The sequence below is a fragment of the Myxocyprinus asiaticus genome, chromosome 3, assembly GCF_019703515.2.
Source record: "Myxocyprinus asiaticus isolate MX2 ecotype Aquarium Trade chromosome 3, UBuf_Myxa_2, whole genome shotgun sequence".
Lineage (NCBI taxonomy): Eukaryota > Metazoa > Chordata > Actinopteri > Cypriniformes > Catostomidae > Myxocyprinus > Myxocyprinus asiaticus.
Window position 1 is genome coordinate 23,216,190 of NC_059346.1, and position 18,226 is coordinate 23,234,415.

The following is an 18,226-nucleotide window of genomic DNA, read 5'->3' on the forward strand; positions in this document are numbered from 1 at the left end:
ATCAAGCTTTATTGACGTGACATTGGCAAGCCTGTGCACCTGTGCTGCATTAGATGCAAGCAGTGGAAATGCTTTTATAATGGGAAATGATGCAATATAAGAAAACTGATGTAAAATTACAATAGTGTGAATGGAGTAAACAAGTAATATTAACAAATAAAATATCAATATTACAAAACATTTAATAATTTGAAATACAAAATATGAGTAAGTATATCTTCTTGTGTCCACTTGTACACGTGTGGATGTTGTATTTTGACTTTGCTATATGTAATGCATAATTTAATTTAATTTAAACTGACTGATCTCAGTTTAGGAGACTCTGGGCTGTCAGTACAGGGTAAAACTTTCGATGTACCGAGTCATGTGACAAAACAACATGGCGCCAATCACAGCAGAGTTTGTCTTTGGGTGAAATGCCAACAAAACTACATCTGGTAAGAAACCTAATTAAGCTTTTACATTGAAACCTGTTTAAGTCAAAAGATTAGAGTCTCTAGTTTCATCCGATATGCCATTTTTTACATTTGAGCAATTTATCACGAAACGCCACGCTGGTAAACACAATGTACACTAATGCGTACAATAGCACAAGGTTTTCATTAGAAATCCTACTGTATATTAAGTGTGCATTTTCACAATGAGAACATTTATTTAGCTTTCAGAGGCTTTATATGGAGTTAGGATGAAAATATGGTGCCTTTCGAACATTTGTGAGACCAGTACGGACAGACAGCACACTGGAAGTTAAGTAATTCACTAAATAGGGAGCAACGAATCAAGGGAGCATCCTATAGCTTTCCTATAAAGTCAAATACATTCAATCCAAACTTCCTATCAAAAGTTCAGTTTCAGGCTGCAGATGATGTTTGAACCACTCAGCATTTTTGGCAGACATGAGACAGTGGTAATCAGTATAGAGATTCAGAACTGATAATGTTAAATTTTATTTTAACATGGTTGGCAGTGATTGGATGAAGATTGCCATTACTTATATCAGAATTAGTTATGCTAATTTCTGATTGGTAAAATGCTTCAGCAATGGCTATCACTTGATTGTTTAACAGTGCAGAGAGAACACTGAGATTTTGTTGCCAAAGTAGAAAATAACATTGTAACATAAAAGTCAAATCAAGTCAAATTATTTTTATTTGTATAGTTTTTTTATTTGTGCTTTTCCCAATACACATTATTCCAAAGCAGCTTTACAGAAAATCAGCTGTAATGTCTGTTACATCTCAAAAACATGAAAAACCTACACTCCTGGAAAGATAATAAACCATTTGAAAATTGTACCAAATAGCTTGGTATTATTTAAAATTTCACAACTTAGTCCCACTGTCCACATATGTGGGCATAAAAAGACTATTTGTGCTAGAAAAAAAAATAAAATAAAAAAAAAAAATATATATATATATATATATTCATGATATATATTCTATATTCATTCGTGATATATATATATATATATTGCATGTTTATTAGGTGCTACTAGTTACAAATCAAAAAGGGAAATGGAAAATGAACATAGCAGTCATGTTTGGGTCTCAGGAGTATATTTGTATTTTTATAAGAAAAGAGTAAGTTTACAGAGTAATACAACTGAAGTAAGAAATAAACTTAGAAAGAATATATTAACTTTAAAGTAATAAATGAACAAAAAGATTAAAGTAAGAGTAGTTATAAGATTAAAGATGAAAAATAAAACTATACATGTTTTATTTTTATTGTTACGTGTGCCAAAAGACTCCCTATATGCTGACTTTTCTTTATCCTACTTGATCTCCAACCCACTGATTTACAGCTCTTTAAGATGCTGCCATTGGGACAAATGAGTCAAATTCATCGTTAATGTGCAATTACTGCTTCTGGCATTAGGCCGTACTGGCAAAAATTAATGAACAATTAATGGGTCTAGATGAGACAGTAGAGACACTCATTGATCTTTATTCATCTTTATGCATTGTAAATGCATTGAGAGCATTATACACTTCAGTTATAAGTCATACTGTACATAAAGTACAGACTCACTTTTCACACACATACACACTCACAGCACTCCAAATGGACTTCTCATTCCAGAAATTCAATTAGGTAACTATAATTAAACCACCTTAGTCATACAAAATACCAGATAAAACACAATATATAATTCCTCTTTCTTCCTCTCTGTTTGTGACCTTCTCCCTTTTTCTCTCTCTGTCCCTCTTTATCTTCCTTTACCTAAATTATCCTACATTTATGTATGAAAGACAGTGAGTGATTTAAAAAGACTGCGTGTAGAGGGTTTTCAATAATTTATTTGAGTAACTCCTGTACTTGTCTTTAAACAGAGTATTCAAATAGCCAACTATTTACCATCTGACACCATTAATTGGCTGTTTTCTGCTTTCCACTTACTGGATAAAGAGTATCATATGATCTTTTGAGTAGTGAGTTATTGATATACCAAATAAACAAGTAACATTTACAACAGTGTGTGGTCAAGGCCATTATTTTTTAACCCTGTTATCTGCAGTATACTGAGACCCAAGTACAGTTCACTTAATTCCCCTATAAAAACTGCTGCAAGGTTGTTTTCACTTTGAAACATGTTAAGCTGTATAACTCCCTGACACTTATACAACACTATTTACAACAGCTGATAAACAAAACACACTATTTTCACTATTTAAATAAAAACAGTAACAGAAGGCAGGAGGGAAGAATTGATCAGTAAATGTAGAGTTAGGATGAGGTATGGCTTTAATTATTGACCGAATGTTTAATGGGAACTGAGGGAAAAGTGCATCACACAGGGGGATGCCAAGCCCATAATTACTGCAATATAAAAGAGCAGAAGGTCCGTATGCTGCAGTGACATGCCCCAGTGCCCAGTCTGACAGAGCACACCACACCATTAAACACTGCATTACAGATACCTCACTGAGGTGTATTCAGCTTTCTGTACAGGAAAAGGGTGATTTAAAAGCCATCTGACCAAGTCTGAAATAAAATCTGCCAGTGGTATAAATTGTATAGCTGTGATGTAAGTTAAATAATTTTTCTCTTTAGCACTGCTGTTCAGTTTATGTATGATAGATACAATTCAGTTGGAGGTTAAGGGGAAGTGGGTGGTAATGATGTAAACCAGAGTTGGCATCCCATGGAACACTATTTAAAACTCTGGATTTGGCCAATTTTTTTGTGTGATCTCTGAAAGTACCCGAAAGTACCTTTTCTATTCATAATAAATGAACTCGCTCTGCAAAGAGAGCCAAAAGACTCCTGTTGGCTTTTAATTTACAAAGAATTCAGGCATTCCGATACCATTATACAGTATTTTTCACTTTAGACAGCTTAAATTCCCAAATGCTATTACTTTCCAGTTAACAGCACTTAAAGAGAGTAGCTGTAATCTCTTCAAGAAAAGGGAAAAGTACACCTTATTGATACTGTAAACCAAGGAAAAGGTAATAACGGGAGATTTGGATCAGGAAAAAATAAGGGAGAAACAAAAGTATCTTATCAGCTTCCTTACCATCAAACTGACATTTAATGACTTAATTTAATATGATTTAATCTGTTTAAACCAATGCTCGAAAGTTCTTGTTCACTTTCACTGAGATATTAGCTGAAGGCACACTTTGGAATCACTTCACTTCAGCAGAAATGCCTTCTGATAAATACTGTCATTCATTTCAACAGTTATAAGCCCAACTGTTTATGCCCCATTGTTGCTGTCTGTATCCCGATGAGCAAAACTTCGAGGGAAGATGCCAATATTTCCAGCATTGTGGCCTTCTAACCACTCCTCATTCACTGTAAAATGGAGAAAAACACATTTCTTGCACAAACAATGGAAAAATATAAACATGTATAGGCAAAGTTAAATTGTAAATAATAAAACATTTATTTGTCTTATCATACCTTCACTGAGAATATCAATAGTGTCCCCTTCACTGAATTCTAGGTCCTCTGGGCCTTGTGCAAAGTAGTCATACAGTGCCACCATCTGATAGAGAATGGTCCTGTTGGCTAGAGGGTCCTCAGTCTTAGGGGAGATGGAAAGACAGGAAGTAATGAACACTGGACTATTACCAAATATTACTAAATTGTTGGAACATCTGTACCAAATTAAGAAATAGCTAAATTGGTGTAACATCTGTACTTAAAGGTGAAGTATGCAATTTCTGCATCATTAGTGTCACCAAATAGAAGTGTATATTATGATTTTCTTCCAACAGGTTTCACAAACATTCCCCCCATCTGTCATCTCTCCCCAAACTCATGCCATTGGTTGAGCCAATGTTGCTGTAACGGTCTGGTCGGGACACTCAAACAAACAGAGCAATGTTTTGATAGCGCCGCAGAGCTACAGTGTTTAAAGGTTTTGGGCAAATCAATCTATGAATGTCTTATAATTGTATTATTACTATATTAAGCTGGGATAGAAGAAAGTATTTCAAACAAACTTAAAGGAATACTCCAGGTTCAATACAAGTAAAGCTCAATCGACAGCATTTGTGGCATAATGCTGACTACCACAAAAATAAATTTTGACTTGACCCTCCTTTTCCTTTTAAAAAAAGCAAAAATCTGGTTTCCAGTGAGTCACTTACAATGGAAGTGAATGGGGCCAACCGTAAACAATACAATACACACTGTTTCAAAATTTTAGCCACAAGACAAACAATATGCGTGTTAACGTGATTTTAAAAATCGCTTACTAACCTTTTCTTTGTAAAGTTGTAGACAATTTTAGAACTTCGTTGCCATGATGACGTAATGCCAACAAACCCTAAAACAACTGTGAAAATGATGATTTAAACAACTTTACCACTCAAATAATACATGAGTTTTAACAGAAGAATTAGTGTAAGTGCTTTTATAAAATTATAAGCTTCACATTTCTGCCATTAAACCCTCCAAAATTGGCCCCATTCACTTCCATTGTAAGTGCCTCACTGTAACTTCTAATTTTGCTTTTTTCTTTTTAATAAAAAAAAAAAGGTAATCAAAATTGTGCCACAAATGCTGTTGATTGAACTTAACTTGTATTGAACCTGGAAAATTCCTTTAATATCCTTCACTGAGCAGTTTCATTCAAAGATGGCAATTAGTGAGGTTACCTGACACCAAATTGTGGCACGTCCTGTTTCAGCCACGTCCTCAAGGCTATCCAGTCCATCATCTCCATCCAATGGTGTCAGTACTGTGGTACCATGCTTCCTGTATCTGTGAGAGGAAGCAGCATGCTTTAGGGTTGGTGTAAAGAATTGTACAATGAAAAAATATACCTGCTCTTACAAGCTTTATTACTGTGAATTTATGGCAACAAAAAGCAGGTCGGCCAGGCAGCAGGTCTGCAATATTACCTGAGGCGAATGTTCGTTGCAGGCTGTCCTAATTTCTGAGCGATTTTCTCTTGCAGGTCCCAAAATGGAGTTTCTAAAGGGACTTTCAGAGCCATGGTGTATGTGTAGTGCACCTTGACAATGACTGGCCTGACAATTGGGGCCTGAGAAATGTGGGTCACATTTTTGGTTAATGTTAAGATAACTGAGATATACACTCACTGAGCACTTTATTAGGAACAATATGGTCCTAATAAAGCACTTGACATGGTCTTCTGCTGTTGTAGGTCAAGGTTCGATGTTTTGTACATTCTGAGATGCTATTCTGCTCACTACAATTGTACAGAGTTCTCTGAGTTAGTGTAGCCTTTCTGTCAGCTTGAACCAGTCTGGCCATTCTCCATTGACCTCTCTCATCAACAAGGCGTTTCCATACGCAGAACTGCCACTTACTGGATGTTTTTTGTTTTTGGCACCATTCTTTTTTTTTTTTTTTTTTATATTTATTTATCACACATATACATTTGCACATATACAGTGAAATTATTTTTTTATTCACATATCCCAGCTAAGCTGGGGTCAGAGTGCAGGGTCACCCATGATACAGCGCCCCTGGAGCAGATAGGGTCAAGGGCCTTGCTCAAGGGCCCAACAGTGGCATCTTGGCGGTGCTGGGGCTTGAACCCCCGACCTTCTGATCAGTAACCCAGAGCCTTAACTGCTGAGCCATCACTGCCCCATTCTGAGTAAGCTAGAGACTGTTGTGCGTGAAAATCCCAGGAGATCAGCAGTTACAGAAATACTCAAACCAGCCCATCTGGCACCAACAATCATGCCATTTTCGAAATCACTGAATCACATTTTTTCCCTAATCTGATGGTTGATGTGAACATTAACTGAAGCTCCTGACCAGTATCTGCATGATTTAATGCACTGCACTGCTGCCACACAATTGGCTGATTAGATAATCGCATGAATAAGTAGGTTCTCTGTTCTCTGATTTAGAAGTATATTTTCTCACTTTAAAAAAAAAAAAAAAAAAAAAAGTTTTTCCATTTTCAAAGCTCCCTGTTTTCCAAAGTCCTATCATGTGCACAAGGTATTTGCATACTAATTTATAAGAAAATTTTGTCACAAGGTAATCAGGTCTCTCTGCCAGGCAGTGGTTTCAAACAGTCCTCTTAAAAATTTTGTGAGCTTTCCTTTCCTCCCCTGGGTGTATTTGTGACTGAATCAAGGCCAAATCAAAGGTCTGCTGCCTCAACACTCCACTCCACTTCATCTCTGAGTCACAAAACTCATTTTATCTCACACAAAAGATCAGTCATGATGGCCACTGCATTAATCATGCTCTGCTTCTATTTCTATCTCCAAAACACTGTCAGAAATATTAGCTTTCAGGCTTGCCATATTGAACTGGGAGATCACTTTGCAGAAAAATATAAAACAGTACAGAGCACACAAACATACTGTAGACTGTGAAAACATGCTCTAATTAATTAGTAGAATGTTGGAAAGACCATTCCTGGCAAAAACTGCATGTGTAGGTTTAAGACATCATTGGAGTTTCTGTTTTAAAGGGATGACTGCATTTTCCTGCCAAAAGGTCAGCATTCTTTCGAGTGCATTTTATTACTCACCTGCTGGGTATGGACGCGGGTGGAGTTGCTGTTCATTGGAGGAGTTGTGTGGGTAGCACTGGCATTGAAAGAGCGCAACTCTACAGGAGAGAGGATTAAACTGACATCACTTCAGAATACAAGAATAATGAAACACAAATCTTTTTTTTTTAATTTTTTTTATGCATTTTGCTTTCATTAAATAGGACAGTTGGAGGAAACTTAAGAAAGATATGAATGTACAGAACAAGCCGTTTTAGCAGCTTAGTTTCAATAAAAGGTCTTTTTGCACTGGGGTGGAAGTTTTGCATTATGAAAGTTTTCCCCATGATATAACCCCTTTACATTAGATACTGCCACTGCATTTTAATAATAGCATATATCAAACACCAGGGAAAAATCATTTTCAGAATTATAGAAAACATGTTTTCTTTCATAATAATGATTTTATCTACTAACAAGCAATTCCAGTTTAAATGTTTCGGTAATACTTTACAATAAGGTTCCATTTGTTAACATTAGTTTACAACATTAGTTAACATGTACTAACAATGAACAATGCTTATTAAGCATTTAATAATCTTATTTAATGTTAATCTCAACATATAGTAATACATTTTTAAAATCAAAAGTTGTATTTTTTAACATTAGTTAATGCACAATGAACTAACAATGAACAACTGTATTTTTATTAACTAACATTAACAAAGATTCATAAATTATATTAAAAACAATATATATATTGTTCATTGTATATTCATGATACCTAATGCATTAAAGGGATAGTTCACACAAAAATAAACATTTTCTCATCATTTACTCACCATCATGCCATCCCAGATGTGTATGACTTTCTACTGCAGAACACAAACAATCCCCACTTTCACTTTCACATTTTTCTTCTTTTGTTTTTAGAAATTCACATTCTTTGTGCATTTCACCACCTACTGAGCAGGGAGATGAATTTATAGCAAAAAAGGATTATAAGGAAATATTGATCTTTCTCTTACCCACAACTATCATAGTCATTTTGATTACTTTTATACTGCCTTTATGTGCTTTTTGGAGCTTCAAAATTGTGGTCATCATTCACTTGCACTGTGAGAACCTACAGAGCTAAGATATTCTTCTAAAAATCTTTCTTTGTGCTCAGCAGAAGAAAAAAAATGGCATTAAGGTGAGTAAATGAAGAGATAATTTTTATTTTTTGTGAACTAACCTTTTAAATAATGTTAACGAATGGAGCCTTATTGTAAAGTGTTACCAATGTTTCTGTGTTATTGTCAAAATCTTTTCTGTACCTGTTGGAGGTTGAGATGGACCTTGGGGTCGATTCGGGGGTTTTAAGTCTGGTGGGTGTGGGATGCCATTGGCCAGTTCCTTCCAAGGAAAATGCAGAGAAAAGCAGTCTGTGTTTTATTACCTAAAACAACTTTGATTCAGTTATTGAACAGAAGCTCAGAGTCTGAAGAACGAGGTCACTAGTCCTTCTGCAAGCCATAATTCTTTCTAATATTTGCACAGAAGAAAATGTGTATCCCTTTTCTTGCTCAATTGATCATCAAGTCTCTGGCAGAAGGTGTAACAAGCGATAACCTTTTAAACCATTTTTATTTTCATGGTAGCTTTCTCATTTCCTTGCAACTATATTGAAAGTGGCAAAGTGTGCTGAGGCAAAGCTCAGACTTTGCCAAGTCTTTCTGTTTTGCAGAGTGTGCAAGCAAACTTTAAGCTAGCATTTAAGGGCCCTTAAACCTGTCTGCATTCATAAAATTCATGCATTAAACAGCAAGCTCAACACATTTAGGAGAAAAGCTGGATAAGTCTTGACAAATTAAGGCCCTATGAAAACTCATAAAGCACATACTATATGAAACAAAGATGCAATGGGACACTTACAATTCGCTTGTTTTTACCCTTGTTTTTCTTGCCCCTTGCATCAAGTAGGTACTTGGGAACCAGACCTCTCTGACATGTTAAAAGAAACAAAGGAGAGATATCCTGTGGGTTATTCTAGATTCTGAAAATAGGTTTTTATCACACATTTACATTATTACTCAAGCTGCCTGTGTGAGCGTATGAAACATAATTGGACACTATTGTCATAATGAGGGACAAACATTAAGTGTGCCTTCAAAATCATTGGTCATAACAACAAAATCAGGCTCAGTAATGTACCATATCATTCTAGAAGGGAAGAGCCCCCCACCTTTCCATCATATATGACTATTGCCAGTCCATCTCTGTCCTCATCACCGTACACAAACACTTCTGCTCCAACAGGCACTGTTAACTCCCCTGGCCCTTTTGCCACATATGCACTCTTCGTTATCATGTAATGGGAGTCCCTATACAAGAACACACAACTTAATGAGATATGCTCTTTTTTTTGTATTATCTCAATTCATGAAGCCAGATTTGTTACAGTTGGAAAAATGTCTGAATATTGAATACTTACTGGCCTTCTTCTACCTTTGGCTCATAGTACCCTGGTTTCTGCAGGAAGATACATCATCAGTATGGTCTAGTCAGGAACCAAAGCCAGAGCAAATATGTGGGATAAAATATGATAGTAACTGTACCTGTGGTCTGAGAGGATCAAAGCCTCTGAAGTCATCATTTGGAATCAAAGAAGTGATGACCTGGAAAAAATAATAGAGTTTAAAGAGGAGTGAAATTGTCTTTGATGTCTTCTATTGTGCTTCTAGTGTATTTGTGATTAATAGTGTTCATGGGAATGGTCTATCTAAAAGCAAGTAACTTTAAGAATAGAGTGAAAAAAAAATTATAATCTGCAGATTTGAAATTGGGCAGAGTTTTAGTTCATAATGTGCATACTATATATTATATTTAAATTAAACAAAAATGTTTATTTTGTCTCAAAATATACTTATAATGGGGTTTTCTTATCGTTAAAGCACCTACAAGATATGCTGTATGCAAATTGTCTCTATAGAACTGAAAGAGAGGTTTTGTTTTAAAGGGATAGTTCAACAAAAAATTTAAATTCTCTCATCATTTACTCACCCTCATCCTCCCTGCCCAGTAGGTGGCAATATGCATGAATAATGTGAATTGCCAAAAACAAAAGAAGAATGTTAAAGTGAAAGTGAAAGTGGAGATTGAAAGTAAAAAATGACTTAAATATTGATCTGTTTCTCACCCACATTTATCATATTGCTTGAGAAGATATTAATTTAACCTCTGGAATCTTATGGATAACTTTTATGCTGCCTTTATGTGCTTTTGGAGTTTCAAAGTTTTGGTCACCATTCACTTGCATTGTATGGACCAACAGAGCTGAGAAATTCTTCTAAAAAAAATTCAGAAGAAGAAAGAAAGCCATACACATCTGGGATGGCATGAGGGTGAGTAAATGATGAGAGAATTTTCATTTTTTGTTGGACTATCCCTATAAGCCACTGGTTGTTACACAACTACTGAGAGCATTCACTTAAAACATTCACAGTTTGCCTTTTTTTTATGTCCTGCATATATGCCACCATATTTAATTTGTCTTTAATATTTGATTTTGAGAACAAGTTCCTTGTTTCACCACTCCTTTTGCTCTCAAATGTTGTGCTACACAGAAGTTCATTTTCAAATAGCTAATGATAAAATGTACAGTAAAGATGTGTCACCTTTGCTTCACCCAGAAAGTCCCTTGGCATCAGCTGCTCTACCTCCTGCTTCCTGGGACGAAACACTTCACCCTCTGGAACTAGAAGAGGTGCCAAAACCTCTCTGCTCTAGTGCAAATATGGACAAATAAATTAACTAAACATTAACAAAAACATAAACTATTGACAATATACTGTAGCAATATACTGTGTTTGCAGTGTGAGTAAAATTTTATGCATTATTGGTAAAAGGGCAAATCATAAGCTAGTGTTGGATGTATTTTTTTTTCTTACAGAAACAGTTTCTAAAGCCTTGTCTATAAGGTTGACCCGCCCTCCTCCTCTCTCACGTGACGCTGCCAGCAAGATGTCCCTGGCTTTGTCCCATTGCTGCAGTTTAGAGTGGACTGCTGCTGTGTTATAAAGGACCTGTCAACATACACCGATCAGCCACAACAATAAAACCACTTGCCTAATATTGTGTAGGTCCCCCTCATGCCGCCAAAACAGCACCAACCTGCATCTCAGAATAGCATTCTGAGATACTATTCTTCTCACCACAATTGTATAAAGCGGTTATCTGAGTTACCGTAAACTTTGTCAGTTCGAACAAGTCTGACCATTTTCTGTTGACCTCTCTCATCAACAAGGTGTTTCCATCCGCAGAAATGCTGCTCACTGAATGTTTTTTGTTTCTGGCACCATTCTGAGTAAATTCTAGAGACTGTTGAGTGTGAAAATCCCAGGAGATCAGCAGTTACAGAAATACTCAAACCAGCCCATATGTCACTAACAATCATCCATGCGGTTATCTAATCAGCCAATCGTGTGTCAGCAGTGCATAAATTCATCAGATACGGGTCAGGAGCTTCAGTTAATGTTCACATCAACCCTAAGAATGGGGAAAAGATGTGATCTCAGTGATTTCGAGCGTGGCATGATTGCTGGTGCTAGAAGGGCTGGTTTGAGCATTTCTGTAACTGCTGATCTCCTGGAATTTTCACACACAACAGTCTCTAGAATTTACTCTGAATGGTGCCAAAAACAAAAAACATCCAGTGAGCAACAGTTATGTGGATGGAAATGCCTTGTTGATGAGAGAGGTAAACAGAGAATGGCCAGACTGGTTTGAACTGACAAAGTCTACATTAACTCAGATAACCGCTCTGTACAATTGTGGTTAGAAGATTAGTAATGCTATTCTGAGATGTGATTTGGTGCTGTTTTGGCGGCACGAGGGGTACCTACACAATATTAGGCAGGTGGTTTTAATGTTGTGGCTGATCGGTGTATACATAGTGCACACACACAGTGTTAACTGGTATGTTATAGACATTGTGAACTGCATCATTCATATCAAGAGAACATTAAAAGATGTAATATATACTGTACATGACACTAAAATAAGATGATAACAAGATGTAATTGATCTGTCTTACTGCCATTTTGGGAATCAGTAAAATTTGTAATTTCCTTGAACAGGAACTTCATCCTGAAAGTATCAAATCTGTATATCTGTTAAACCTTCAGTAAATTGTATTAGACGTACCTACAGATTTTTGCTTTGTGTTCTTTAATTAAGACCCCCTACGTCTTATGAAGAACCAAAACTTACATGCACTTGTTGTGCACTGACTGTGCAGGAAGTTCTATAAAGTGTGCTGACAAACCTTTCTTTTTTATGCTAATCCACATTTGGGAATAGAAATGTTGCTTCACCTGTTCAGGCTAAACTCAGTTTAACATGACAACTGAGGAATGCTGCTTATGTCTTATCTTCTTTCAGCCTGGCATTTGACATTGCATAACTGTGGAGCTTTTTAACTTGGCCCTCAAAGAGGCCTTGAGATATTTATCTGTGCAGGTGAATTCTACTAATGTTCATGTTTGATGGCACAAGGTAAAATAGAGAATGCCAACAACTTCCTGGCTTAAAATAAAATGTTACTAAATAAAAGCCCAGACATTCTGCTTTAATACTTTTATAGATGGTTATGTCTTACCTATTTGCAATATGGATTTAAATATGCATATGTTCTCACCTGCCAACTGTACATTTTATATCGTAGACCCAGCTGTTTATAGTCAATGACAGGGTTTCCCCTCATGTATTTCTGAGCCCATATACAATCAGACAATGCCTCCTCTAGTCTAGGGTTAGAAAAAATGAGATAATTGAGAGAAGAAAAAAACAGAAAGAGAGAGAAACAAAGAAGCAATATCAGATGAAAGTATTCATTTTAAACGGTCCAAAATGTTACATTTAAACAAAAGAAATCCATTTTAAGGTGTTCCTGTTGTGACATGCTGTGGCGTATGCACCAGACAGACTGGTTATTCCTTTACAAAGTGTTTAGGTGACATTCTATGTAAACAGTCAGAACATATTAATGGGAGTATATTTACCTGTTTGCAATCATATGAACTGCAGCCCTCTGAAGAAATCCAACAGCAAGACACGGATCCTTTGCAATTACCTGGTCTAATGCCTAAAAGGTATGATTTGACATTGACAAACATCAACATTTTCACCCTTTTATCCAACTTACAATATAGTAATCATGACAGTTGATGACACAACATCAACTGAATAAAAGCAGTTACTTAGATGTTACCACATGAAGCACATTTTTTATGTTAACATTTCATTTTCAGTGAAGAATGTTTATTTTATGGTCAATTTAACAAGTGACATGACTTGTCATGATTTACAAAGAGCGAACGATTTAAATGACTTTTATCTGAGGTTTGAATCCTCGTGGGATGAAGATGTTGAGGAGGTCAAGTTGGATGAGATTGTGTGTAACTCTGATCAAAGACTGGTGGTAATGCCTGGTCTGGTCACGTCGTTATTAAAAGGTGTACGAACTAAAAAATCTACAGGCCCTGACAGCATCTCAGCTTTCCTGTTAAAAAATTGTGCATATGAACTCTCCAAAGCTTTCTGTCCGAATTTTCAAAAGTCTCTTGATTCGCATATGATTCCGTCATTATGGAAGAAAACAACTTGTATTCTGAGGTGAAAGTAAGTAACACGGGCGCTCTGCAAGGTTGTGTCAGTTCTCCGTTTCTGTTTACATTATATACAAATGACTGTGCAAGTAGTCAGGACACTACCTTTTTTATTAAATTTTCGGATGACACAGCAATTTTGAGTTTATTAAATAGGCACGCAATACCCTCAATGCATTTCTACGATGAAGTTTGTTCAGTGGTGTGATAATAATTCATTGGTCTTAAACGGAAAGAAGACTGTCAAAATGATTTTCGATTGTAGATCAGTGGGAGATCACAGTCCATTACAAATTCATGGTAATACTATTACGCAGGTTGATTCACATAAATATTTGGGTGTTTATCTAGACAATCAATTATGTTGGTCTTCTCAAATTGATAACTTGTTTTCAAATACTGCAACAATGACTGTATTTTCTGCGTAGGTTAAAGGTATTCGGGGTTAACCGGAGTGTTCTGTTTTTGTTTTATCAATCTGTTTTGGAGAGTCTGATAAAATATGGTATCACAGCATGGTATGGTAACTTGTCCTTACAGTCCAAATCTAAAATTGAATGACTAATCCTTGTAACTTTAACAATTATTGGGGGAAGGAGATTCGATCTATACTAGAACTGTACGATTCATCCATACTAAGGCATGCCAAGAAAACTGTGGCTGATGATACTCATATTTTACACAATGAATTTAAAACTTTACCTTCGGGGAGATGATTTAGAATTCCATTATGTAAATGTAATAGGTACAAGAACTCGTTTATCCCGAGTCTATTAGATTATTAAACAAGGTTGCATATACTGAAGGCTAGTGGAGGTGTGGTAACCATGGTGTATATTTTAGGTATTTATTTATTGAGGAGTGGTAACCTGATGTATATTTTAGGTATTATTTATTGTTTTATTGTGTTTTATGAGTGTTGTAGTGTATTGTGTGGTACTGTAGTCACTGTCCAATGTTGAGGCTGCTTGTGTCACTGAAGTCCAAGACAAATTTCCCAGAACGGGACAATAAAGTATATTCTATTCTATTCTATTCTACTTTATTAACCAACTGATGGCTCTCTACAGGAAATGCTGTACGTTTAACAACTAAAGGATCAGATTAGAGCCATCTCTGTACTGTTCCTATACAGTTAATTGTCAAAATGTGGTTTATACCTTGATGGCCAGGTCCACCTGACCCAGAGCAATGTGTGCCGAAGCAACCACAAACAGAGTTCGACAGTTGTGATCAGTGATCTGGTTGAGCTTGGAGAGAGCGTCGTGCCAGTGATGGATGTCTATTGCCTTCACTGCTTCATCCCACAGCCTGATCATCTCTATGTACAGCATGGCTCTCTACAGCAAGAGAGGACCAGCTGTTATTTTTTATACATCAAATTTTCATAAAACTAAATTTATTCAAAAAGAGACTTTATACTGAGCTGTACTGATAGTTTGGTCAATAATAACTGTGATTAGTCACAACAGGGCAGAACAGGGCAGAATCTGACAGCTGTCTGCATGTACAGGTGAGACTAGCTAGGCAAGTTCTTGTAAGACAATAACAACATTAGTACAACAACCAATACTAATACAACAGCTAATACTTACCACTGTGCAGAAAAAGACAGAGATAAGTCAGGAACTTGGATTGCTTTCTGGAAATGATCAACCATGAACTTGAGTTGAACAAGTGTAAGCCAGAACTCTCTTACTCTACTCACAGGGAAGTGATATTTGTAGTGTGACACACAGCTGTGGTTCCCGCCCACTCACCATGCCAGCAGGAACTCTTGTATTCCTGGGAGAGAGACAATGAGCAGTCTCCAGCACAATAGTGTCATATACTGTAAAGTGTGTGAATTTCACTACATGGAAGTATGTGCACCTGACTATTGGATTTTGCCTGACCTTTCTTTAATGTGGAAACAGACAAGAAAGAGAGAGAGAGAGGGAATACCATTATTACTTTATAGTACATTAAGGTGACCAGATTTCTGAAATGAAAAATGGGGACTTTTGAAGTTCAGTGGTCAATAGGTCAATGAAATTTCATGTTACTTATTAAAAAAGGGGACAAATCGTATTTTATGTATTTTGACCATGGTGAATGTGGTAATGTGCTGAACTATGCACTGTAAGAAATGATTTTGGTTTAACTTAAAAAAGTAAGTGACCTGGTTGCCTTAAAATTTTGAGTTCATTTAAAATAAAATTTGATAATAAAATAAAATAAATAATAATTTAAATAAAAAGGTATAGTAAATAAAAGTTAGAGGAATTATTATTTATTTATTTATTTTTACATTATATCAGTGCATTGCCATTGTGCCATTAGTTTACTCAATAAAAACACAAATTCTTATGTTATCTGAACACATTAGTGAATCTAAGTTGATTTGGCAAAAAATATAAAGTTAACAAATCATGGAAATAATTTTTACGGTGTGGTATATCATGCTCTGTTGAATACTGTAGACTTTGTCTCAATAAAATTCATACACGGAGGTAAAGATGATCCTTTTAGTGGTCTAATAATAATAATAATACTAATTATCATAATGCTATTTTACCTATCTGTTTGCATATCTCATATGGACCTGTTTTTCTTAATTACCACCTTTTATTTTGATAGTCTTATGCATTATGGTGCTCCTTTTCAGTCAATTGTTTCCCTGCAAAGCGCAATGTAATCTATGCTGTGATGTACTGACTTACTGTACATTTCTTTGCAGATATTTTATTATACATTTTTATTCATTTTTCCATGTTATTAATGTCATATTCTTCTTTGAAATGTATTTCGGGTATATGTTAAAACAACAAATGAGCAAATATATGAGAAGGTGCTTCCTTTAATGTGTGAATATTACTAGTGCAGGAGGGAGGGACAGGGGGCGATAGTGCTGATATACACAACACACACTGATTAAAAATAAAATTATTGATTTTATTTGTTCATCTGTGGGGATTAATTTGACTACTTTTAACCAGCATGTGTTTGTGTGGTCTGTGCGGGAATTCCAGCATTATGAAGGCCAAACTTTCAATACAATCCCGCACCGAATTCAGAACCTATGAAGTTACAACAATATAACTTTATAACAAAAGTAGCTAGTATGTGCCTTACCTTGAAGTTTATAATAATGATGATAATTCTCTTCAATTGCCTGGTCCGGTTCTTTAAGGTGCACTCAGTAATTCTAATCCAATACACTTTTTGTCAAATTCTGCAAATATCTCCTCACAGTCTGCTAACTGTCCGTTCTGTGGGTGGGCTGAAAAAAAAAAAAATCTGATATTTGTACACAGTCCTGGCTCTGTAAATGGGACAAAAACAAAGTGGATCAGACCGATCCACACAACACTACTCCAGCCAATCAGCAACAGGGGGTGTTTTTTTTTTTTTTTTTTATTTTATTTTATTTATTTATTTATTTATTTTTTTATTTTTTTTGCGTGCACAGGATGGGGGGGGGGGGGGGGGGGGGGGGGGGGGGGCAGAGCGAGAGGGATATTCATTAGAAGAGCGACGGCAAATCTGGCTGATGCGAACTTTCTAAACTCCAAGAAGGACAAATGGTTGAGAGACAGACCAAGAGAAAAAGGTCAGACCAATATAACCTAAAAAATAAGGATTATGATCAATTGAGGGCGGAGCTTCCAAAGGAGCACTGAAGGGAGGGGTGTGTTTGTTTTGGCAGTTGATTTCGAATATCAACAGCATTTCTCAGGAATCGCTGAGTGCATCTTTAATGGCAAAACTGGCCGGACCAAAGTAATCAGTGAAGGAAGATTTGCAGAACGGGGCGGGGCAACACATGGGGGGCGGGGGCGGGGGGTGGCCACAAGTCGCGCCACCCATAACTTACTCTCATTGTCTTGGTTATCTTTTATTGGTATACATGAGAGGAGGTGCGTTTTAAAATAGTGTAGCCCGATAATTTTTATTATAGTGCTGTGGCTCGTAAGTGATATTAAATTGTGTTGTATCTCATGGTTCATTGCAAACAGATGTAATAGGATTCTAACTGAGCAGCCTGTTGTTTTTGTTTCAGTCGTGTTGAAAGCGGAGGGCAAAATTACTAATCCTACTATGGTGAAGATTCAACTCTAATGCGGTCTTAGTCAGTGTTGAAATAATTAGGAAAGATCATTCTGATTTTAGTGCTATGACTCGTAAGTGACTATGTTGTACCTCACGTGTCATTTCAAACAAATGTAGTAGGACTGAGGCGCATGGACTGGTGAACAAATTGTGTTGATGTGTCTGCTGTCATTCAAATCTGTAAATCAAAAAGTTGTGAAATTTCACAAAGCCTTCATTATAACGCATGGTTAGATAAATAAATTATGAATTAAATTAATTATAAAATATGTTATTTTTTAAAATATCACCATAGAGTGAAAATGAAAAAGTGTATCAGTATTGTACTATAAACATTTTCATTTATAACCCGGCATATGGGTTATGAAAACCAACAGCGCCATCTACTGTAAATTAACTGTAATTTACACTCCAATTCTCACAAAAGTTATAAAGATGTAATATAACCGTATTTTCAAATATCCTAATATTGGGGGACAGAATACAAAAACCCATGTCGTTCGTTCGTTCATAAGGCATGTGCTTGTATGCAGCGGGCAATTCTCGA

General features: G+C 36.1%; 1 protein-coding gene across 4 annotated transcripts; it reads right to left on the reverse strand.

Annotated features, from left to right (window-relative positions):
* Positions 1–1,477: 1,477 nt before the first annotated feature.
* LOC127423967 (neutrophil cytosol factor 2-like) lies at positions 1,478–15,307 on the reverse strand. Of its 4 annotated transcripts, none has more exons than XM_051668711.1 (17): positions 15,183–15,307; positions 14,748–14,927; positions 12,982–13,064; positions 12,618–12,726; positions 10,870–11,004; positions 10,597–10,704; positions 9,538–9,597; positions 9,414–9,451; positions 9,165–9,303; positions 8,855–8,923; positions 8,257–8,335; positions 7,780–7,899; positions 6,977–7,056; positions 5,358–5,500; positions 5,112–5,217; positions 3,910–4,033; positions 1,478–3,801 (listed from the first exon to the last, which is right to left on the reverse strand). In XM_051668711.1, exons 2-17 carry the CDS (start codon positions 14,919–14,921, stop codon positions 3,704–3,706), a joined length of 1,665 nt encoding a protein of 554 aa, XP_051524671.1. In that variant the 5' UTR covers positions 14,922–14,927; positions 15,183–15,307; the 3' UTR covers positions 1,478–3,703. The 4 variants fall into 4 exon arrangements, 3 of the variants coding, with proteins under 3 accessions (XP_051524671.1, XP_051524662.1, XP_051524678.1); XM_051668702.1 differs by having other exon boundaries at positions 7,780–7,902; XR_007894402.1 differs by lacking the exon at positions 1,478–3,801 and adding an exon at positions 4,714–4,789 and having other exon boundaries at positions 3,915–4,033; positions 7,780–7,902.
* Positions 15,308–18,226: the final 2,919 nt, after the last annotated feature.